The following is a 23335-nucleotide window of genomic DNA, read 5'->3' on the forward strand; positions in this document are numbered from 1 at the left end:
TGACGTAGAACATACGCGTCGAGCAGCCTATTTGAATTTTTTTTATGTTTAGTGAGACAATTTAAACAGCTCTGTTTAGGTGTCACCGCATCGCAAATCATCCCAAAAACACAAAAATAAATGAAATAATAATTTTCCATTGACATGCTATGAAAATGCTACATTTTACAAAAGAAGACCCTAAATATGACCATGGTAATAATCATACCTCCTGTATCTTACACAGGAGTTCATGTTTAGCATTTTTGAGTGTGTTAAACAGCTTTATGATGAACACCATCTTGACCCCTTCCAGTTTGCCTATAGAGCAGGGAGAGGTGTGGAGGATGCTGCTGTCACACTCCTGCATCTCTTGTATAAGCATCTTGAGGCCCCCCACACCCATGCAAGATTATTATTTGCTGACTTTTCATCTGCATTTAATATAATTCAACCCCTCTTACTTGCTGACAGGCTCTACAATCATTTCAAGCTTGACACTAGTCTGGTCGGCTGGGTGACAGACTTTCTGACTAATAGGTCACAATGTGTGAGGGTAATCATGTCTTTTCTGATGTGCTCTCCTCCTCTACTGGATCACCCCAGGGTTGTTGCCTCTCTCCCCTTCTGTTCATTCTGTACACAAATGAGTGTCGCAGCAATTTCACAAACAGACACATCCTGAAGTTTGCTGACGACACAGTGATCGTCAGTCTTCTAGTGGGGGACGAGTCAGGCCATGGACAGGTTGTAGATGATTTTGTGAATTGGTGTGATGAGTCCTTCCTCTCACTTAATGTGTCAAAAACTAAAGACATGATTATTGATTTTAGGAAGTCCTCTTATAGCTCATCACCCACTATCATTAAAACTGCCGATATTGGGATCGTTGAGAGTTATAAATATCTAGGTGTGGTACTTGACCATAAACTGTGTTTTGAATCTCATGCTGATGCCACTACTAAAAAAGTTCAACAAAGACTGTTCTTTTTAAGGAAAATGAGATCTTTTAACGTCTCATCTGAGATGTTGTCCTTGTTTTATAGAAGTTTTATCGAATCTGTGATGTCTTTTTGTATCGCTGCCTGGTTTGGTAACCTGACGGTGAAGAATAAGAATCGGTTGGGACTTCTGGTAAAAACTGCTAGCAAAATTTCAGGGCGCTGGCAAGATGGACTTTTGGCCATTTACAATAGAAATGTGCTTAGAAAGGCTCATTCTATTATTAATTGTGTGAACCATCCACTTCACAGTGAGTTTGAGTTGTTGCCTTCCGGCCGCCGTTTTAGAGTACCTCCGAGGAGGACTAAAAGACTCCAGGTCTCTTTTATCCCTACTGCGTCTTGTCTCCTTAATGGCAAATAATTGTCCTTGAATTTTCTATCATTATTATTGTTATTATTGTTTTATAGTATTGTTCTGTTTGTTTTTATCCTCCTGCTGCTAAACTAATTTCCCCTTGTGGGACAATAAAGAAATTGAATTGAATTGAATTGAATGATGACATCAGTCCATGATTTCCAGTTTGAGGTGACACATGTAGAAAGCACTCAGGTGCGTCTCATCAAAGAGGACACAAACACCTCATACTAGCTGTCAGCATGGTGGTGGAGGGCTAATGACTTAGGCTAGTTTTGCTACCACGGGCCCAGGGCCCCTTACAGTCTTTGAGTCAACCATTAACTCCTCTGTATGAAATGCCATCTTTGCACAGCAGCAAATCTACAACACAATGGCTGAAAAAGGAAAGAATCAAGGGGTGGCAATGGCTCAGGCCACACCTCAACCTGACTGAAATGCTGTGGTGGGAACTTAAGAAAGTTATAAAAAAAGAGCGGGCCAAAATTCCTTCACAATGTGAGAGATGGATAGTCATTTAGGAGATAAGCTCTTAAAGTTATCGCTGCTACAGGTGGTTCTACAAGTTACTGAAGTTTTTCCACACAGTGCTTCTAGATTTTGGCTTCATTATTGTTAAATAGAATTTGACATGATGTAATATGTTGGTCATCAAAAGCTCTGTTTACCTCAAGTTTAATACCCAGTAAGGGCCAGATCAGTTTTATGTTCCGATACCTAAAAATCGACCAAGGATGTACTGTTTTAAAAAAACAAACCAAAGAAATCATGAAAGTTTATAGAGGTTCTCCTTAAAAATAAGCACAAAAGAGACACAGAAAGTCCTTTTACTTTTATAAACTTAATGTTTATTCATATATACATGAATATATTAATCTATAACCAAGAAAGGAGAGAATGTACAATGCAAAACAAAATCTTTATATACAAATTAATAAATAAACAAAGACAATCAAGGACAGTTTCTGTTTTCTACACAGGTTTTGTGTTCTTGGGGAAAGTAAAACAAAGAAGCAGTTAGAAAAAGTTCTGAAATCTTTTTGTTAAAATGGGAAATGGCACCCGAGCACAGTTCAGGGAACAGAATAAAAAAATTAAAATACACACACACGCACACGCACACACACGCACACACACACCAGCTGGTTTCCAGTTTGTTGTATTTTTTCTCCTTGTAAACGCAGCCTTTTTTCTTTTTTTTGTTCAAACTCGCACAGAATCAGGTCAAATCACAAAAAGGTATGTCACTGTCAGCACGAGCTACAACGAAACACAGACTGGTCCATCACGTCAACCTCACCAGCACAGAAATGCTCGCAGGGTCAGGAAATTTGACACAAAGGTCCGCGCACTTACACAAAGAGATGGAGCTGCTGCAGAAAACCTGCTTTCCGATTACTCCAAACATCCAGAAAAAACAGGACTCAAAGTGTGAAAGTTTCGTTCCAACCAAACAGTACAGAGAAGGAACTGATGCTGCATTCAGGTCACGTTTGGAAAAGTGAAACTCTAAGGCTGGGGATGTTCTGTTTTGCTTATTGTCAGCCGAATGTGGATTTATGTGAAGGGGGAAATGGTTCAGAAGCAGACTAATGCTTGGAGGTTTTGATCTTTTCAGTGATAGATGTTGACAGTAAGACAAATAGTGATTATAACACAGCCTTATGGTTTATAAAAATGATTGTTTTTGTCAGATTTGTTCTCTCATTTATATTTATGTAATCAATTACTGACATGTAGGAGACAATAAAACTATTTTTCACAGAAATAGCGTGAAATTTTCAAGGTCCTGTTGTGTAAAGAGGAAGAGAAAAGGCTGCATGCTGCACTGATTGGCTTGGATGATATCACAACAATATGTTGGTTAGCACCATTGCCTCACAGCAACAAGGTCCTGGGTTTGAATCCACTGACCGGCCAGACCCTGTGCCTTCGTGGGCTCTCTACGGGTACTCTGGCTTCCTCCCACTGTTTGCATGTTCAGTTAATTGGTGTCTCTAAATTGGCTGCAGGTGCAACTGTGAGCGTCAATGATTATCCATCTGTTAGCCGACAAACTGGCGACCAGCCCAGGGTGTACCCCGTCTCCCCCTCTATGTTAGCTGCGATAGGCTCCAGCGACCCTGATAGATAACCAGAAAAGAATGGATAAAAATCCCAACAGCATGAGGTAAAAAAGAACAGATGCTGCTGTGACTATGCTGAGTTGAGGCCATGGAACACATGAAAATGCCATCAGACGCAGTCTACGAGTGAAATATTCAAATATATGTTGCTAGTTTTGGTTTTAGAAGAAGCTGTGTGTACTATTTTCCTCTAGGAAGTTGAGGCTAAAGAGGGTAAGACTTCAAACTTGAGGTCAGGTCAGCTCACTAATAAAGTGTAAGCGGGTCCTCTGCAAGTTACAAACTGCTTAGATTAAAGAAAAAGTTAAACTTATTCCAAAAGTGGCAAAACTGCAGTTCCTTTATTGGCCACTTGGGGCTGACCCAATTTCACCCGCATAGAAATGCCAGTTTTGTAGCTGTTTTCATTACTAGAAATTGGTCATAAGATCTCAAAGTCTGGTGTGACACGTCGTGTAATCCAGCCTGTGATGTTTGGTTGGAATAAAAGATTCAGACACGCCAAACAAAGATTTTAAAACATGAAAAACATTTTCATGAAAGTGCAGTTTTTACGTCAGCGCCTGACAAACACGTCTGCTTCAAGTTTCTCGGACAACAGTCTCCACAGGGAAATGGGTCAACACATTTTTTTTTTCCATAGTGTTCTCCCCTTTTTTTCCTTCTAGAAAACAACAGTAAACAAACAAACTGTGAAAAGGCAGAGGACCCGTCTGTTCAACCTTTTTCTGTCTTTACATGTTTTGTTTTGTTTTTTTTGGCACATGTAGGGTCAAGCCTGCCGCCTTTGCTGCTCGCCTGAGCGATGAGCAAAGGGCGGATGTTCACTACGACATCATTAGAAGGGAATGAGACGTTTGGGTTCACAGTGCTCGACAGGACGCGCCGATCAACAGGCAGAGAGGGCAGAGTGAAAGGGTCGAAGGTCACAGTGTTCAACAGCGAAGGATTTCACGCCACAGCGGTAACAAACAACACCCACGACAGCCGGACGCCGTGCCTCCAGCTCATCATCACCATACTGCTATCACTCTTTTCTTTTTTAACAGGCGTTTCATTCATTTGATCGTTTGTACGTGACCTTCATGCAGATGAAAAAACAAACAAAAAAGGCAAAACATGGTCGCAGCACAGGCCAGATGATTTGTTGTTGTGGCGATATTAATAACACATCAGGAAAAAGTCCAACCTCAGATTTTAGTGCGTTTCCGATGACTTATCTTTTTTTTTTAATTTCCCATTTCCTCCAATTCCCAGAATGCTTTGCAACAGATTTTGATGTTTTCTTTTCACCAGTGTGAAAGAAGACAGACATACTCTGGTGTCATTTATTGCATCTAATGGCCAGCAGTGGGCGACGCCTGCAGCTGCAAATAGACTTCTATTACAGAAAATGACCACACTACTCACATGACCTATGACCTCAGGAAACAGTTTCCTCTTAAGTTTATGGTCTCAATTGTTAGATTCAAGTATTAGTGAATATAATATTGTGTAAGTCTTTGGAAACCATGGTCCCCATTAGAGGTGGTTGTCATTCCCTAGCCTATGACGGTGTCTCTTAGTCGCTCAGCTGATTCACCCCCTGCTACTGATGGCTCGTTACAGTGGGTATGTCCATCTTTAGTATACAGTTTATGTTTATCACCTCTGCACCGCTTTTTATTAGATCTGGCAAATGTTCTTGGTTAAGCCACATTAGTCTGGCATCGGTTTAGCTGTGATCAGATGTGTTTCTGCTGTAAGAAACAACTCAGTTTTGTCATTTAGCACCTGCGGAAATGAAGGAAATACCAACCACAAATATTTGAAGCAAGTCACCAAAAATTGCTTGTTAAATAACCAGCGCTGAGTGTGTTTAAGGTTGAATTTTTACCTTTAAAGAAACAGAGAGCATAAAGAGAAGAGTTTGTTCCCCTGTGTTCAGTCTGGCAGCGTCACCGTCCTTCGCCTGGGCGCCTACGCACGAAACATTCAGGAGCTCTTCTGTACGCTAACAGGAACAGAGAACCTAAAAATCACCCAAAGCTACTTTCCCCCCCCACAGGTGCTGTTAGTTAGAGCCCAGAGAGGAAAGACTCTGCTGCCATCACAGACACGTAAAAACCATAGATGATACCGCAGCGCTCACCTGGCCCGTCATGGCACATTTGGAAACTGATGGTTATGAAAGCCAAGCCGCCATGTTGGAAGCACAGCTAAAACAGAGAGTATCGACTGTTCCGGGCAGAGCGGCCCTTTTTAATTATTATTACTGTAATGCCTCGTGTCCCTCAGACGTTTCTGTGTTCCTACATGGCGGCTGGCGGTCAGGAGGAAGAGAAAAAACAAAAACGTGAGGTGCAGCTCATTATGACGTCTTCAGAAAGATAAGTAGCAGCACCATATCAAAGAGAGAGATGCAAACAAATGTACAAAGAGAAAAGAACAAAGCGTCGAGTCTGTTAACAAAATCTCGTGGTCCGTTTGAAAAGAATATACTGCACAGATGGTGTTAATCGATATATACACTCAGTTTTTTTGTGTCTTGTTCTCAGCTCATGTTTCTGTCCCACTCTGTGGCATCCTTCTCCATGTAGTGGTTACGATTCATTAATTAATAATAATAATAATAATAATAAAAAGAAAACAGTGGCATGTGATTCATGGCTGCGCCCACTGGTTTTGACACCACGTCTCTGTTTCAGGCCACGTGACCTTTTATTTTTGTGTATGTGTAACATGGCAGCGTTCAGGAGTTTATAGAGTCCAGATCTCTCCACGCTCGCGTCAGCGTCGCTGGTGTTAAAATGCTGAGGCGGCAGAGAGCGAAACCTTCAAGTGCTGCAGTCCTGCAGGCACTGTCGACATCAGGGACCACCGGGGCAAAAGCGGTGGCGGCGGTGCGCTTGAAACAAAAGCTCCCTGAAAAAGTAGAATCACATTCAGACACCTTTCTGTCCGTTAGTGTTTGCTCCACGCAGGAGGGTGCGAGCATGAAGACCACAGAGTGATCACACAGGGACGAGGCTCTGCAACATGGTTTTAAAAAAAGCAGGAAAAAAAAGTGTTTTTGTCGAAGGTGCAGAAACGACTGATCTGACCAACTGATGTTAAGATGTAAACAGCTGTAAACGAAACGTAAAAGGACCGGGAGATCTGATGCTTTTCCATGAGCCGGCTGAAGCAGCCAACACGCCTCGTTTGTTCCCCCCACAAGCGTGTCCTTCAGCCTTTTAACGTCCTCTCAGGGTCCCGACGACGCGACAGTTAAGTGTTAAGGTGCTCCTCTGCTTCCCAAAGTGCGCTTGGTCGTTCCTCCTCTTGCGTGTCCAGTTTTTGTCTGAACAAAAACTCAAGCACCTGAGCAGAAGCTGACGAGTGGAGGCCAGAGAAGGTGATCGAGGAGGAGGAAGAGGGTGAGTGGAGGAGGAGGAGGAGGAGGAGAGAGGAAGTCTCCTCAGAAAATCCCTTTGGCGATTTTCAGTCCCTTCTGTTTCATGCGAGGCAGCGTCGAACTGGTCACGTTCTTGGCCCGCATGGGCCGTGCCAAGCCGCGCTTTTTCAGCACAAAGTCATAGTTGGCAGTGGAGTTCATGGCGTAGAAGACGTTGGCGTTGTCCGGGATCCGGAGCTCTGCAGGACGAGGTCAGAAAGAGAGAAGCAACAAGTGGTGATTAACGAGTTCAAGCAGTGTTATTCTCGGGGGACATGAAAGAAAATCAATTCTTTATCTTTCACCACATGAGAAACTGTAAATATATGCAAGTCAACACATCGGCCATTAAATTCATTTTAAAATAACAACAATTAAGACAAAACACATACAGTTACATGTGTACTATTAATTACTCGCTCAGATTTTTATGGAAGTTTTCACTGTGCATCAGGAACTTGTATCATAAAAGCAGCGTAATATTAAATTCATTGTTAAAAACCAATAATGAATACATGAAACAAAGAAATGATCACCTTTGTCCTCAGAGATTTTCTGCATCAGTTCGTAGTCCTCGGTCTTCTCTCGCTCCAGATTGTGTTTGATCATGGCCTTCCTGATCACCGCCGGAGTCTTGTCCTGACTCGTCACCTGAATCGCAGACAGAACATCAACATCTGTTCCTAACTATTAACCATCACTTTACACACAGAGAAAACTCTGACTTCACTGCCTCTTAAAAAGCCTGAAAGCTGTTTTTCTGCCCTCACCAGGATGCTCTTATACATGTTCCCGTTCTCCACGTCCAGGCTGACCCTGATGATGCAGCAGTCGTCCACCTGCTGGTTGTACAACGGCAGCGACAGAGTCGAGTAGTTCGACACAGCCGACACCGAGCGTTTGTGTGAGCGCGAGGCCGACAACGGGGTGGAGGAGGAGACGGAGGAGGAGGAGGCGCTGCTGGAGCCGGAGGCTGAACCAGAGCTCGAGCCCATCCCGGACGTGTCCAGAGACGACAGAGACGTACATTCCCAGAACTGAAAGGTTATCAGAGGGAGAGGTTGGTGGGAGAGGCTGAAAAATGAAGCCAATACTGAAGAAATAAAAACCTCATGCAGTTCCTCTAAAGACCACTTGAGGCTCCAAAAGCAAGTCAGTCCCCATCAATGCTTCATGTTAAAGTTTCCAACTTTACATGAACATGTTTACAGCTACAGTAAGCGATTCTGGTATCTGTAGCTAATTTTCTTCTTAATAATAAGGGGAATTATTATTGGACAATTATTACTGAGCAGGTTTGCAGCTTTCTAAATCGAGTACCCCACCCCACCCTGTCTGGTTTGCAGACAGTCATCCAAGCCATTTCAGGTTTTCAGTGTGAAATGAACAGAAAAACATAGCAGCCGTTACCGTTGAGGTTGTATCTGCAGCTGGAGCTTCTCTTCCCAGTGCTGAGACAGTTAGTTTCACCGAAGGAGTCGACGTCTGGAGGAGGACAAAGGAAAACAAAACAGAACCAGTCATCGCGCGGCCCCAGACCACTCTGACACGATGACAGCCATTATTTTTCTCCACACAGGACACCTAGATCACGCTCAAATAAACTGAACTTTAGGTGGGAACAAATGTGCTCTGTGAATAATCCCTGTGACTTAAGGACTTAAGCTCCCAGTGTGGCTGTGCGCTGGGAGTTTTTCTAAGTATAACACTGTGGAACTCACGTCTGTTTGTTGTAACTGTGAGTGATCACCAGGGGGCAGCGTGGGCTACTCTTACTCATGTTTGTAGAATTTCAGCAGCGAAGTCAAACCCAGCGTTAAACTACATGTTTATAATTCCTAGAGTTCATATCGTCTTGATTTTGAAGGCTAAACCTTGGTGTAGTCACAATGTCACACGATTTCAGTACAAATGACTACAGGTCCCACCCAGGCCTGGTTTTCTGTTCAGTTTCGGTGTGTTTGGGTCCCTTTTTTGATTTTACAGATTTTCTTTCTTGTGTTTACATTTTTCCATTGTCTAAAGTGTTTCCTTGTCTTTATTTACTTTTGTTTTGTGTGTGTTTGCCCTTCATTATCTGACGCTCCTTCTGCCCTGTTTTGAATTTCGGTTTTGTTTTCCCCGCTGAAGTTTTCTTGTAGTTTGTAGCAGTTAACATTGTCCAATAAAGGCTCGCCCTTTTGTATTCAGCCTGGTTCCCTGTCCTCCATTTGAGTCCTTCTTTCGAGTTTTATCCTCAAAGTAAAGACTTCAAACATGAGGAAACGTTTCCAGCAGATCCACTGTTGTTTTTTCCCTCCTCACAAACAGCTGCTTAAAAGTGGCTGTCACATGTTTTACATTGTGGCAGAAAATACTATGTGCAGCTTTTTCTACCTTTCTCTCGTGTCCCTCCGGTGAGTCTGACAGGAAGCTGGCGTTCACATCCTCCAGGTCTGATCCGCTCGAGCTGACAGAGGTGACGCTGAGAGCGTCGCCGCTGTCCCCCCCTCCTCCTTGGTACGGCCTGTAGTGCGAGTGGTCGAAGGACTTGGAGTGAGAGCCTGCGGCACTGCTGCAACCGGCCTCCGTCAACTGTCGGCTGCAGATGACACCGTAACAGGAGGGTTATGAAAATAAGACTGGTGGTCAAGTTTAAAACAATGGTATTAACGCTGCGACTTACTCGCTCCAGCGCTTCATGATTCCTCCGTTCTTCTTGCCTCGGAGCGTGTTGCTCGCCGACTCTGACAGAGGCTCGATCTCACAGGACAGATTGTAGCTGCGGGAACAGGAGGGAGTCAGGACGGCAAGAGAGAAAATAGGAATTCAAAGACATAAACTCAAGGATGAGATAGGATAACACGGTTAGCACCGATAACACTGAGCTGGGTCATTACACCTGCAGATGTGTAAATTTGGTGGGTTTCACCACTACTTCCATGAATAATTCTGTCATTTTTAATGGTTTTGTATTATTTTAAACCCCTCACCGCCTCCTCTGAAATGATATTTTCACCATTTTCATCAAAACGCAGATATTTTAATCCTGACGGCAAAACTGAGGACAAACTGAATAACCCACGCTTCATGCTGGCAGCCAGTGCTGTGAATCATTTCATAAACTCCTAAAAATCTTGGAACATGTGAACATTTCATGTGTTCCTGCCAAAACTTGAGGGTTTTTATATATATATAAATATATATATTAGTTGTTTTTAAAGCACGGCACCAAGTTTTGTTAAATTCCCCTTTTCAATGTCAGAATTAAAGGATGACTGCAGATATCCAACCACCATCAAAACAACAGCCAGATTTCCTGCTTTCCTCCGAGGTCAGAGACAGAGGGAGGAGCCTCTCTCATGACTGACCTCTCTGCCTCGCTGTATTTGTCCACGCCGGCGAACCACTCCCTGAAGTGGCTGTCCTGAGTGAAATTGTAGTTGTTGGAGGCCAGCTGGAGCAGTTTGATCTGAGCGATCACCTCAAACTCCTGCAACAAGAGGGCAGAGCCGAAAAAAGGGTTTGACTTTGGGATTTGGACCGGCAGATTATTTTTGATGATGATTTCAAACAAACAAAAAGAAATAATTCACCTTTCTTCTCTTCTCGAAGTTAATCAGACCACCCTGAAAAAGAAGAAAAGAAATTATTAGCAGTGATAGAAAATAAAAAATACAAACCCAGGAAGAGGGTTTAAAATCCAAAAATCATCACAGTAACGACTCCCATCTGACCTCAGTGTAATCCTTCATGGCAGTGTCCATCATCACCAGGTCCGTCAAGAAAGTCCCCAGGTAAGGGATCGTCCCCTGCATCACTCCCTGTTTACAGAACACGTGGAGATGAACATGCATTTAGAGTGCAAGTAACCATTTCCCTAGAACAATGTTATTTAAACCAGTGCTGCAGGAAAAATTTGATTTTCATCAGTAAGTGGTCCTGCAATCTGCAGGAGTTTAGGCTAATCACTGCTTGTTGAAATTTGTAAGAAAACTTCCAGAAAGCTAAATTTGAAGAGCAGCTGGCAATCCCCCATTCAAAATGGGATTGTACTCCTTAAGTGGATTTGATATAGAGTACTGGTTGCAGCAGATGTGCCTGTTAGCATAAGAAAAATAAGTAAATGGAGGCTGACTCAGCGCCTGAAGCAGTGCTTTGGTGGAAAAGCATCAAGCAGATAGCATGTGGTCTCACCAGGTCTCTCTGCTGCTGGTGTCTCCTCTGAGCGCGTTTAGGGTTGATTTCTAAAGTTGCAAACTTGGAGGTGCCCTCCTGCAGAATAAACAACACATGATAAGTTTTTCTTGATGCTAAAAAAAAAAAGAAAAAAAAAAAAAAATCACAAATGTGCAAAATACAGGCCAAACACTAAAAATACCCAACCCTCCTTTCACCAAGGCGCAATAAGTGAGTTTTGCTCACTCACAAACGTCACATCCCCACAACAAACATCCCTGTGCTACATAATTCAACATCAGACACAGTTTATCCCATATTGTCTTCCTTTAAACGACTTCTGAATACACACATTTCTCCTGTAATACAGTTAGATTAATTTTTGTTGTGCGTTTCCCAAAACCACAAAATGACAGATAACACACTAAACAATAAAACATATATAAACTGAAAGAAAAATAATCATTCTGACTGACCCAGATCAAAATGCTCAGTTTTGGTCTTTTCTAAAATATAATGTTAGGCAACTTTGAACAAAGCTGTAGTCGAGCTATAACATTTAAGATGCAGGTGTTTCAAATGTGGTCTTCAGTGACATCGCTTTAAAATGAGGCTCTGAAGCGAGGACGTCTCATTCCGCCTCGACTCCTTCTTCCTCATGCCTCGTCTTCGCCTCCTCCGCTCGTATCTCTCGTGGGAGGAACTGAGACCAGGGAGAGGAGTCGAGGACGTGCAATCCAGGAATGAGAAATGACGCACATCTTACAAGCTAACTCAACTCAACTCCAACCTGACACATTCTCCAAGCTTTAGAAACACTATAACTATTTCATTCCTGTCATTAGCACTCAAACATTTCTGGATTTTTCTCAATAAATGTACATGCTCTTCACTCATCATAATAAGGATGCTATAAAAGAAAGTGTATTTCATTCCCAACTTCTTCTAATCCACATAATTCACACAGCCTGTCGTCCTTCTGGGTGTTTTAAATTAAGCATTTTCCTGTTGATTCCTGTGTAATTAAATACCTCTGATTAATTTCTTTATCTCTTCTTCAAAAATATCAAGCAACATTCATGATAAAATGTTAATATACAGATACCATGGCATGAAGCTGTAGCAGAACATATAATGATCTTTATATGACTGAAGATACCTGTAGTTTATATACAGCTAATAAAGTTTTAGACATTTTTGTCTTTGGCTTTCCAACACGATATTTTGTGGTCAAATCGAATCGAACCACAGAATGTGTCACACAACTGTTTCCATTGGCTCAAAATATGATGACGTTACGGTTCACAGAAAACACATGTGCCGTTTGGTGATTTAAAGCATGTCTAATGCATCCAGCTGGCCTGGAGGTCAGAGACGGGCCGGCTGGGCAATTTTTAACCAGGAACCTCCCTTCAAGGATGTTTTTCTCCAAAAGCTTTTTAAACTTCATATACTTCGTTTATGTGTTACAGCAGATTAGATCTTTAAAACCTGTTCTGAAATAAAAAATAAAACATCTGCACGACCTCAAAGTAAAAACTGGGAGAAAATCCACCTCCTTGGCGTTCCTTGCGCATTCCTCAGAGTCAACGCGGCCTGTCCCGAGCAGATAGACAGAGGCGACGCCCTGAGGTCTGCTTTCACATATTGGAGCCGTTATCTACACCTGCCAAAGGGTTCCTCCCTGTGACGTCAGCAGGGATTCCCTCAGCGGACGCCGCGGGTGTTAACTAACTCAGCATTACATCAGAAAGCTTCTCAGGTTAAAAATAGGTGATAATTCACTCTCGACCTTTACTCTGACTAAGCACAGCAGACTGACCACTAAGAAAGATCACCTTACACAAGGGTCAAGAGGACCTAGTTTGTTCAATTATAAGAACACTGTCATCAAAATCCACAGAAACATCAGTGAATGTGTTGAGACAGGTATATTTTTATATCCCCCTGCGCCTTAGAGATGTATTTTCATCAACACCTATTGAAATATAAATAAATAAATCAAACCATATTCCTCATCACCACGATCTCCCACATACACCGACTGTCCTGCATCGTAGTACATGGTTGTTTTTCAATCCAGTAAATCTCAATATCGTGCATTAGGCAAGAGTTCTGCAATTATTTACAATGATTACGAGCTTTTTCCTAAAAATTGAGCAGTCTTTATGAGCGTGCAAATGTCAGAATGTGACAACTTAAAAACTTGTTGATTGTAAGGACAGCGCTGCAGCATAAGTGCAACTAAATCCTGTTTCAGTCTAAGTTTCTTGTGTGATAAAAGCCAAACATCCCTACTGCTCTTCAGACCTGTTTACAAGCAGCAGCCACTCAAAAGCGAGTTGGTGTAAAAGGCGGAGGAATTAAAACAGCTTGTTTCAGACAGAGGACGAATGCAAAGCCCCAGTGCAAGAAAAATAATCATTATTTTGACCTGTGAATCATGCAAAGCTTGTGTAGTAAAGTCAAAGAGTAAAGACGAGCAGCGGAAAGCATGTGCAGCCTGTTGATCTGTCATCTCATTTCCTGCTCACTCAAATATCTTGAATTAATGAATCAGCTCCTGCTGACCTTCCACTGAATGCGTCAATACGAGCAAAACACCCTGACGGTGTCAACAGGTCTCTGCATTAAACCCACTATATCGCACTAATGATGACAGCAACCTGTCAGCTGCACAGAGCCCACCCTGGACATCGTATATGGATCCTGTTGTCCAAAAGTAACAGAACAAGGTGCTCTGATGTGCAGGAAGCTTGGCTGCAGCTGTTGTGAGGAAGGATACTGACAGTAAAGGGTCACCTAGCCGTGCATCCTCCCGCCGCCTGCTCAGCTGCCACGTGTTACTGTTATGTAACTCATAAACGGATTTGTCTGCGTATTATTGTGAAGATGATTTTTCCTTCAGCGGCTAAATACACCTCCTCCGTTTTCACTGTGCACCCCCTCAGTGTTATGTTTACATCTGTTGCTGTGACTCACCTTCACCAGCAGCTCTCGGCTCAGGGAGTAATTGTTGTCGTCAGAGAAGATCTCGGACAGCTCGCGGAAGGTTCGGAAACTTTCCCTGTAGGCGGACAAAGAGGTCAGCGCACAACAATCACTCTGCAGAGCCTGCAGGCGGGCCCGAAACCTACCGTGATACTTCCTCCCAGGTCCTCTTTAGGCGGTGGATTGCGTTGCACTGCAGGGCGGAGAGGATGGCTCGCAACGAGGAGAAGTTCTTTAGTATTCGACACTCCTGAAAACAGCAATCGTTCAGTCAGAAACAAACCAAAACGGCCGTCAGTCCCAGGAGCACATGAGCTCAGCAAACCAGAAGTCTCACCCGGGCAACTTCTATCCACCTCTCCAGCAGACGGGCTCTCTGGTTGGGCTTCAGTGCCGGGTTGCTCAGGCAGGTGGTGATGACACAGTTGGTGACAGAGTTGAATTGGGCCACGGTGGCTCTGATGGTGGGAGCCAGGTGCTCCTTACCTTTCTTATCCCGCTGAGACCAAATCCCCCCCAGGCAGTGGTAGGGAACCACCTTCTTGAACAGATCCTGAATGGACGCAGAGAAAGAGGGGAGTTAAAATCGATACTTATTTCTAATTTAAAGAGAGGAGGTGCAGATACGATCTTAAGAATCAACACCACCAGGTAACTGTGCTGAAAGGGACAGGAAAGATTCTCACCGCGTCCATGAGCGTGAACTGCTCTGCCACCATGATGGGGTCAAACGACAGGAAACTGAAAGCAGGAAGCTCATCCTCAAAGCCGCTCTCTTCCTGCGTAGCAAAAGGGCAGCCGATGTGTTCCCCTAAAGAGAATAAAAAAAAATATATTTTTCACACAGCTGACTCCACCCGAGCTCAACCTTAACGCAGCTCCTGCACTTTTTCTGAGCCAACACTTTCTTTGTTCTTTACAGCAACAAATATCTCAGCGTTTGAACTGAAACTGAACATCTAGAGCCACCTGAAATGTGCACAGCCTTCAACTGGTTTATTCTAACACTTCAGGTTTTTATTACTGTGGGACCACCATTCTGGTATGTTAAAGGAGTCCCTGCCTGCTCTGGTGTCCCTCTCTTGTCCTGCCTTCATACCATCAGGATCAGGCTCACACTGCTGTCTTCGGTGGAAGTGGGCCAGCAGGTTGCGGGCACGGCGCTCCAGGTCCGAGCCGGGGAAGTGGAGGTGAAGGTAAGCGAGGAGCTGATGCAGACACTCGTAGTTTGGAGGGCTCCAGAAGTCCTCAGAGTACTGGTCCAGCCACGCGCCCAGGATGGACGAAACAGTGCTGAAACACACAGGAAATAAAATATAAGAAAAGAGCCTCCTTAGGAAACCCACAAAGCAACAATATGAAAGTAGAAAAACGAAATTTATAGAAAGACATTCTCACATTTTCAATTTTAAGGTGCGCTTGAGAGAATTATCTACTACAGTATGTTAGTGTTTATCTGAACTGGTGACTCTTATGGTCAGGTTGTTTTTCCATCCTTTGTTATTTCCATTCTTGTGATTCAAACTAAATCTAAACAAATATGGTTTCTGTTACACAAGAGTAAAAAAAAAAGCCCTGTTTTACTGAATTAATGAGCCATCTTGAAATCCTAAAAAAGCCTCTACTGCTTAAAGCTCGATGTCATTAACATGAATGACCCTCCACTTAGTTTAATACAGCTTTATTTTGGCTTAGATTTGAAACAATGGGACCTCCAGGCATCTTTGAGTAATACAGCCTTCATTCAGGATATAAGGATGACGCAAATAATGCATAATGCATTATCATAAAATGCATTCAGGGTCACTACATGGCTACAAGATGGAGGAGGTGGTTTTTACTCATGAAATCATGTTCCCAGTGTGCAGATTTGAGTATCTGAAGATATCTCATTTATTTAGAAAAAAATTAAAACTGCACAATGTTTCCATGAAGTTTAAAACAACAGCTACCTGAAGTCAATGGGAGCATTTCTCAGAAAACACTGTCTTGACTTTAAGGATTTAACTGAAGCTCTTTTACAAGAGAATAAGAAAATGAATAAGTTGTTTATTTTTCTGTCTGAACCCAAACAGCCCCCTCAGTCTGACAGGTATCCAGCCACGGGGAAGAAAAGGATCCCTTTAAGCCGGGGAGGAGGGGGGTTGAGGCTCGGTGCTGTGAATGTACTCTGTGATTAATGTTGGAAGCTCGACACTGAAGGTCGCAGCACGCTTACTTTCTCAGCTCTGTGCAGTCGTCCTGGGAGACTCTGTGTGCTGTGGCTGCAGGCACATTTTGGAGCTTGGCATACCTAAAAACAGAAAGAAAAAAAAAAACACCACAGTTTCATTTTATGAACCAAACTAATGAACAAAACAACCAAAAAAGAAAGAAGCTTCAGTCTGAGTTTTCATGTCAAGGTTTGATGGCTCTCTCTCTCTCTTTTGTTGTTGTCCCTAATAAGCTAAACATTTTAAAAGCACAGGGGCATTAGTAACAGTGTTTTGTAATACTGAGCAATATTTAAAATTATTCTGAACAGAAAAACATGAAACACTCAGAAAATGTCCTGAGGCAAACTTGAACCCACGCCCCTGCAGCAGCCTTCGGCGTGTGGGTCACATACGGTGATACTGCTCAACTCATTGAGCCTTACTGTCACCGGCATCTTTTTATTTTTATTGCCGTTTTATTATTGTATCATATTTATTTTTTACTACATTTTGATTTGCAGTAAAACAATTGTAGCAAAAGCACAGGAGTAGTAAAACTAGTCGTAGTTGTAGACCTCTGACCACTGCGCAGGGTCCATCCACTAAGTGCACGATGGCCGTTTAAAAAAATTATTGGCTTTTCAGGGGTGTGGTCCTTTTGATTGACAGGTGTCCAGGCGCAGGCGGTTGTCCCGGGACTTATCTCTGTTAATTCGACTCACTTAACTGAAATTTTCAACTGTGTGTGCTGTTGGTGCCTTTTGGATAATTTTGCATTGAACAGCTGAATTAACCATGATATCACTCAGGGTACCAGGTTCAGCTTTTTTGAGAGAAATTCTAGTAATTTATAAGTCTGTTAATTAATGTTACGTCAGTCCTCTGTATACAGTGTGTAGGCATGATGGGGTTCATTTACAGTGTGATCATTTTGGCACTTTTGGTCCTCTATAATCTTAAGAAATATTCCCTTGTTTCTTGTAATTTGGAGAATTTATTTCTAAGTAAATCTGCTATTTTATACTGAATTTTTTCTCTGTTTGTTTTATAATAATGGATCTCAGCATGATTATGTGTCACAAAACAAAAATATTAAAGTAAAGTGTCTAAAATTTGTACTTAAACACAACTTCTAATGTATTCATCTTCATTTCTGATTAAGAATTTAAATCAGAAAAGTCTGGAAAAAGCACAAATCTGCTTTTCCACCCGGTGTGTCGTCTGGTGTCACCGTACCTGTTGAGCAGGAGATCGAGCACCTGCTTGGTGGTGGCGAAGGATCGGTAGGTACAGAGGAAGATGGTGACGTAGGTGGAGTCTTTGCCCTTGAACGCCGACACCATGTACTCCACCAGCCTCTCCAGAGTGCCGGCCTTGATGGTCCGCACCTTGCAGGTTTCGTAGAGGCTCAGGGCGGAGTCCGTGTCCACACCCAGCCATCGCTGCCCTTTGCTGGCCGACTGGTGAAGCTGCACCTTCCTCAGTGTGATGGTGAAGATGGCGTCCTCCTCGGCCTCCTCGCCGATCTCCTGCGTCGAGCTCTGAGAGGCAGACAAAGAAAACAAAGCATTTTACTCCAACTGTCGACTTTGTTTGGGTGAAATTTTGTCCCAGGATCCACGGCGGTTTCTTCATGCTGGAACAAGCGCTTCAAATAAGTGTTTAAGGGACCAGATTAGAGGGAGCTGAAGGCTGAGAGGAGCAGCCATCTTTACCGTGCAGAACGTGGAGTTAAAAATGTCCGGCATCTAATTCTGGGACTAAACCCTTTAATTATGACCATCTGTGTGACCTGGCCCTCTCCTTTCTGCTCGGTCCCTCTCTCTGAGTCATACTTCGTGAATCATGTGCGTGCACAAACAAACAATAGCTTGTTACCAAACAGAGCTTGCTGGATAACTGGGTCGACAATACAGGCTGCAGCCTGCATTTACCCAAACGGGGAATTAACACAAGCTGCTTGTTGCCTGAATGAGGGCTCTGTGGGCCGCTGCAGGTCACCACCCACAACAGTTTGTTGTTGTTTTCTCCTCAACATGAAAAACGAAGATGAAACAAACCATGAACTGTGATGCTGATGGGGATCATCATAAAGTAACGATACGAATTCCACTTCACCTGATGCCTCATCAGCACCGCTCGTGGTTACACAACAGAAACAAAAGTGTTACCTCTGATGGCTTATGAGTAAAATTAGATCTTTAACACTAATTTCCTTGAAAACACCAAACTCTGGCTTAACTGCCTACAATGCAACATGCACTGGGATAGTTCTTCAGCTGGCCTGCAGTGCTGTTTCCCCATCTAGCTTGCCCAGTTTTAGAGATATCAGCAATAAGGATGTCTGCCTCTTGAATTTGGAGGGACCTTTGGAGGGTGACTTAAACATGTAAGCAAAGATCAGCTCCCAAGCAATAAAGATGAGAACATAATTAGATGAGTTCCTTTTCAAAATAAGAGCAAGAAGCACTTTTTTCTAGTTTTCTAGAAACTTGATCACGGTTGGATAATTTTTCTAAAATGCTAAATTGAACAACCGAATATACCTGGACTGTCTGTGAGTGGGGAAACACCACTGTAAAGTAAACATTAGCTGTTTGAGGGGCCAAGAAAGATGAACATATTAAAATCTAACAGGAAGAGCTACGGCGGTGTGAATCACTATGGAGGAATGGCATGCAGTGCCACAGTCATCTGTCACGGCCACTTATCGTGGATCCTCAGAGAATTAGTCATTCAAGTCCATTTCCAGCATCTCAGCTCGGGGCTGAGAGACGCTCAGCACCGTTTGGAGCTGTAATTAAATGTCAACAAACAGCTAACATTCTCTGAGTAATAATACAAAGACTAAATTGGGAGAAACTGTGATATTTTTCACTATTTTACGTGTATGGAGTGAAACAGTAACAGTTAATGGCCAAAAAACAATGAGCATAACCGTGAGCTGCAGCCCAATCATTTAGTGTTATGTCAGAACCAGTCTACTAACAAACAGATTATGGACAGAAGGCGATGCCATTTCACACACTTGATAACCAACAATGTTTTCATAAACGCAGAAAAAAGACTCAAATCAAACTGGCTTTAACTGGGATATCTAACCTCTGCCCAATAAACAAGAGTCCTGTACACAGAAGGTGACCTTCAGTAACCCTGAAGAGACCCTGACAGCTGAGGGAGGGTGTATGTGACAGATAAAGAGAGGAGACAAACCCCTGGACTGCTGTAAATCCTGCTGGATATAATGGCCGAGGCACAGCTGCAGCTGAGAGGCTCAACAGCAGGAGCGGCTCTTATCAGCCAAACCGCAGAGGCCGCGCCACCATCACCTCCGGCCCGAAAAATGCAGCGCTCAAGGGCAGCTCCTCGCTCTATCGGGCGAATCGATTCCCAGAATAATGCTCCTATTCATGTTCCCGTAAGTGTTGCCGTGCAAACCAAACAGTCCGTGCTAGTAGAAAAATAAGTGAGAGGCTGATTCTCTAAAAAGGGGAGTTCAATGCCATCTCCAAATGGCTTCAACAGAGGAAACTACCAAGTGTGAAACACCACTATTTCAACATGACTAGAAGCTGAATCTAGACTCAAAATGTCGGTGAAAATGAAATCTTAAAGTTCATTTGAAGGTTTCTCCAGTGAAAACGGACAGAAATGCTCGTCTCAGTGACTCGTCTGGGTCTCAGCTGCACAGCTGATATGTTGAACACCTTGTGAACCATCTCGGAGCTCAGTATGTTTTAAAACTGAGGCTTAAATCTAGAGGTGACTCTGCTTTTGCCATAAGAGATTTAGTCTTCAGTCTGAAAACTGGGGTGTTTTCCTACGAGAGCCAAGAAGCAGGTGACAGCGTTTTCAGTTTTCCTCTTAAACTGAAAACAGTTTTACAGTTTGAACATTTGGGCTCGATCACTCTCCTTGTAAATAAAATGAGAAAAAAGTTTATTTCAAATCAGGTTCAGTTGCAGTTTGACTTAATCAGCATCGTTTACTGATGTAACAGCTCAAAAGCACTGATAAGACATTCAGTGGGGGGTTTCTCATAAAATCTCATAAATCCAGAAGCAGCCCTTTTCGTTTCACTTACATTTATCTTTTCCTCGCATTCCTTCTGCCTGACTCAGTGTTTCATCAATAAAATCAACACCACACCGCGTTTTAAAATCCCTGCTATAAACAATTAATGACACGCCAGACAAAGCAGGGTCACAGTTAGATGTTAATTATAGAAATCACACTGAACCAGAAGCACTGATTACTTTTATTTATAGAATCCAATTTACCTACTGTGGTTAAAAACAAAACTAAACAAACTGCGTCACAGTCATTACAGCAGAGGAAGGGGTTTTGGTTATTTTTAATTTACCGGCAGCTCTCCTGAACATAGCGATGCAAATTTAGTCTCTTAGTGTTTCCACTGAAAAGTACAAGATGTTCAAAGTGAATTATACAAATTATTTACTTTATCCTGATGTGTCAAGATGTTCAGGCATAGTCATTTCTGGGAAATAACTTGATGCTTATTAATATGGCATGCAGATTTTATAGTTTAAACAGAACCTATTCTGCTTATTTCTCTGAGTCGACATTCATAATAATCCTTGATCACCTCATGCTGGACCTTCCTGTCTGAAATAAGCCATTTTAGCTCCTCTCTTTTAAAGATCATCCTCCCTTTAACACGGCTTTCTTTCATTGTTTAGCCCACTTTGATCACAAAGCAGGACAAGGTGGCTAATGCACAGAACATGTACCATATATTTCTCTCTCTGTAAAAAAGCTGTAAAGCTTATGAAAATACAGTTAAAAGTCCAAAATGTATGCTCTCAATCACATTTTCCAAAGCATGAACATACCCTAATCCAGTGGCTCCCAGACTTTTTTTGCTAGGTCAACCTTTGTTTTACAAGAAAATCTTTGCAGTGATTAAAACATATTCAAAGTGAAGTGGCTGTCTACAAGTAACAGACAGTGATGATGATGCTGCTATCATTTTAAGAAAGAACTGATATAATTGTAAATATAATCTGGAGCATCTGAGCTGAATAATATTCCTCGAACACTGCTCTGAATCAGTTATACTGACGACAATATAAATGAAACAACTACAGAAGGGTCCACAGGAAATGTCTGGCATCTAGAAACAGCCTCCTCCACACTCTACATTCACCTACACCGTCCTGGCTGTGAATGACCATGAATGCAAAGTGGAGTGGAGGAATGTGAGGCGAGTAAAAGTGTCAGGACAGAGTCATGAGGCAGGGAGGATACGTTTCCAGAAGGAAGGAAAAGGAAAATTAAGCCACACAATCCTTGTTTTAGACTTGTTTTAATGCTCAAACAAACTGGTTTATATTAAACACAGTGGGTTTTTTTCCTTGGCTTCCTTTGGCCTGACTGTTGCCCGGTGTTCCAGTACAGGAGTCGGCTCAGCCCTCGCATTAAATGGTAATCTTACCGCACGAATGTACCAAAGCAAAATCCTAGTAGATTTACAGAGGGCTGAAACAAAAGAGGCTTGTCCAGCTGCTAAGGGTCGTTTTTAAGGATTCCTGCTGGCCAAGAATACCCAAGGAGGCACTTTGGTCAAAGACTTTTAACAGTTTTTAGTTGCTGGGTAGTTTTTAAACTTGTACTTTTAAATAAGGAGGTCAAACCAGCATTCGTGATGGATGTTTTCAACCATTTTGAGTCCCTGTCTTCCTGCTTCCAAAAAACTCTGGTGTTTGTTTTTGTTTCCATGACAGATTTTGAGGTTATCTTCTACCCTGATCCAAAACATAAACTTAGATTATAAACTTATTACCACTGACAAAATGACCCAAGCTGAAAGTAAAGGCTCTCTCACGGCTATTACCAAGAAGGCTGCAGAGTTTCAAGATTTTCTTTGAGTAAAACTTTATTTAATCTGTAAATATAGATGGAGAAGAGCTTCTGACTGCATCAGGATTAGGCACAAACACCTTGAGTGACTTTAAGGGTTACTCCTGCATGACTCCATCCAAAAAGGAAAATCACCAGGATTCTAATTTTTAAAAAAGTAAACCAAATGAGAAAAGTTTTTATTGATTACACAGTCAATTCAGGAAAGTTCACGTATTTTCTATTAAAAAGGCAGCACAGACTCTGGCACTGCCTTAACTACATGTGGACCAGATATACTTACATGCACAGTCATCTATCAAAGGGTGAAGGAAAAACAAGGAGGCGACAATTGGTGCTAAATTCTATCTTCAGCAGGACGAGGTGACTAGCTCCTTCCTGCACCTGCCATGGCAGCTAGGTAAGTATGACTGATCATGAAGGATCGTGTAGCTTTTCATGATTTAATAACGTAAAACACACACACAAATGTATGTGTATGCAATCAGCTGTGTGTGTTCATGTTAATTAGGGATGTGCATAGAGCTGTTCGATATAACGATAAATATCAGATGACGATATAAAAAGTCTATCGTTTCATTTTACGCTATCGTTTGTTTCGTGGTGTCGCAAAATAAACTGTTTACGGCAATATTTTTTCATCGGTCACTGTAGTGGCTATATTAATTTCTTAAAGTTCTCTCTTTCTCTTATATTTTATATAACCACACTATGGACGACAAGCGCCTGTTTTTATGCGTTGTCGTTAGCAACAGGGACGGTAACAGCATCGCGTGTCCGCTTGTTTATGTTCCACATAAACCTTTCACAATAAAGCTCAAGATCCTGTTGAGACTTTTCAAAATAAACTGAATCACGTGAAAGAGCAGATTATTTACGGATGAGAAGTAAAAAAAAGAGCCGCCAGCCGGTGCTAAAAAATAAACCTTTGACTCAAACGTTAGAACAGGCTTTTCCCCGCAGCACGCCGTGTAATAAATACTCACAAAGAAAACGGCGGCGTTTACAACTTATGTCTAAAAATGTATCGTTTCATGCTTCGGTTAAAACACTCCAGCTACATGACGCGCAGCTGGAAACACTTCCCGCAAGACGAGCTTCCCGAGATTCATAGAATTTACAGAAAATGTTACATTTTTGTGATTTATATCGTTATCAGGACGATAGATGTCTTATATCGGGATATGAGATTTTGGTCATATAGCACAGCCCTAGATGTGCATAAATACTCA

At 42.5% G+C, this 23335-nt stretch overlaps 1 protein-coding gene across 6 annotated transcripts in view; it reads right to left on the bottom strand.

Moving 5' to 3' along the window:
- Nucleotides 1-2163: 2163 nt before the first annotated feature.
- The window catches only part of LOC102295753 (ral guanine nucleotide dissociation stimulator), a 59045-nt gene continuing 37873 nt past the window's right edge, over nucleotides 2164-23335 (bottom strand). For 4 of the 6 annotated variants that reach the window (XM_014329809.2, XM_014329807.2, XM_014329808.2 and 1 more), the window contains exons 2-18: nucleotides 17460-17764; nucleotides 16247-16321; nucleotides 15092-15321; nucleotides 14715-14839; nucleotides 14366-14581; nucleotides 14175-14278; nucleotides 14020-14104; nucleotides 11056-11133; nucleotides 10596-10682; nucleotides 10455-10487; nucleotides 10230-10351; nucleotides 9545-9640; nucleotides 9256-9460; nucleotides 8290-8364; nucleotides 7650-7916; nucleotides 7416-7530; nucleotides 2164-7079 (exon numbers count right to left, since the gene is read on the bottom strand). In XM_014329809.2, coding sequence (XP_014185295.1) covers nucleotides 6904-7079; nucleotides 7416-7530; nucleotides 7650-7916; nucleotides 8290-8364; nucleotides 9256-9460; nucleotides 9545-9640; nucleotides 10230-10351; nucleotides 10455-10487; nucleotides 10596-10682; nucleotides 11056-11133; nucleotides 14020-14104; nucleotides 14175-14278; nucleotides 14366-14581; nucleotides 14715-14839; nucleotides 15092-15321; nucleotides 16247-16321; nucleotides 17460-17764 — 2394 coding nt within the window. In that variant the 3' untranslated portion in view covers nucleotides 2164-6903. The remainder of the gene's footprint in view (nucleotides 7080-7415; nucleotides 7531-7649; nucleotides 7917-8289; nucleotides 8365-9255; nucleotides 9461-9544; nucleotides 9641-10229; nucleotides 10352-10454; nucleotides 10488-10595; nucleotides 10683-11055; nucleotides 11134-14019; nucleotides 14105-14174; nucleotides 14279-14365; nucleotides 14582-14714; nucleotides 14840-15091; nucleotides 15322-16246; nucleotides 16322-17459; nucleotides 17765-23335) is intronic. The other 2 variants (XM_014329806.2, XM_014329805.2) reach the window with 2 other exon arrangements.

The sequence above is a fragment of the Haplochromis burtoni genome, unplaced genomic scaffold (genome assembly GCF_018398535.1).
Source record: "Haplochromis burtoni strain Fernald_Lab_line unplaced genomic scaffold, NCSU_Asbu1 Contig_43, whole genome shotgun sequence".
NCBI lineage: Eukaryota > Metazoa > Chordata > Actinopteri > Cichliformes > Cichlidae > Haplochromis > Haplochromis burtoni.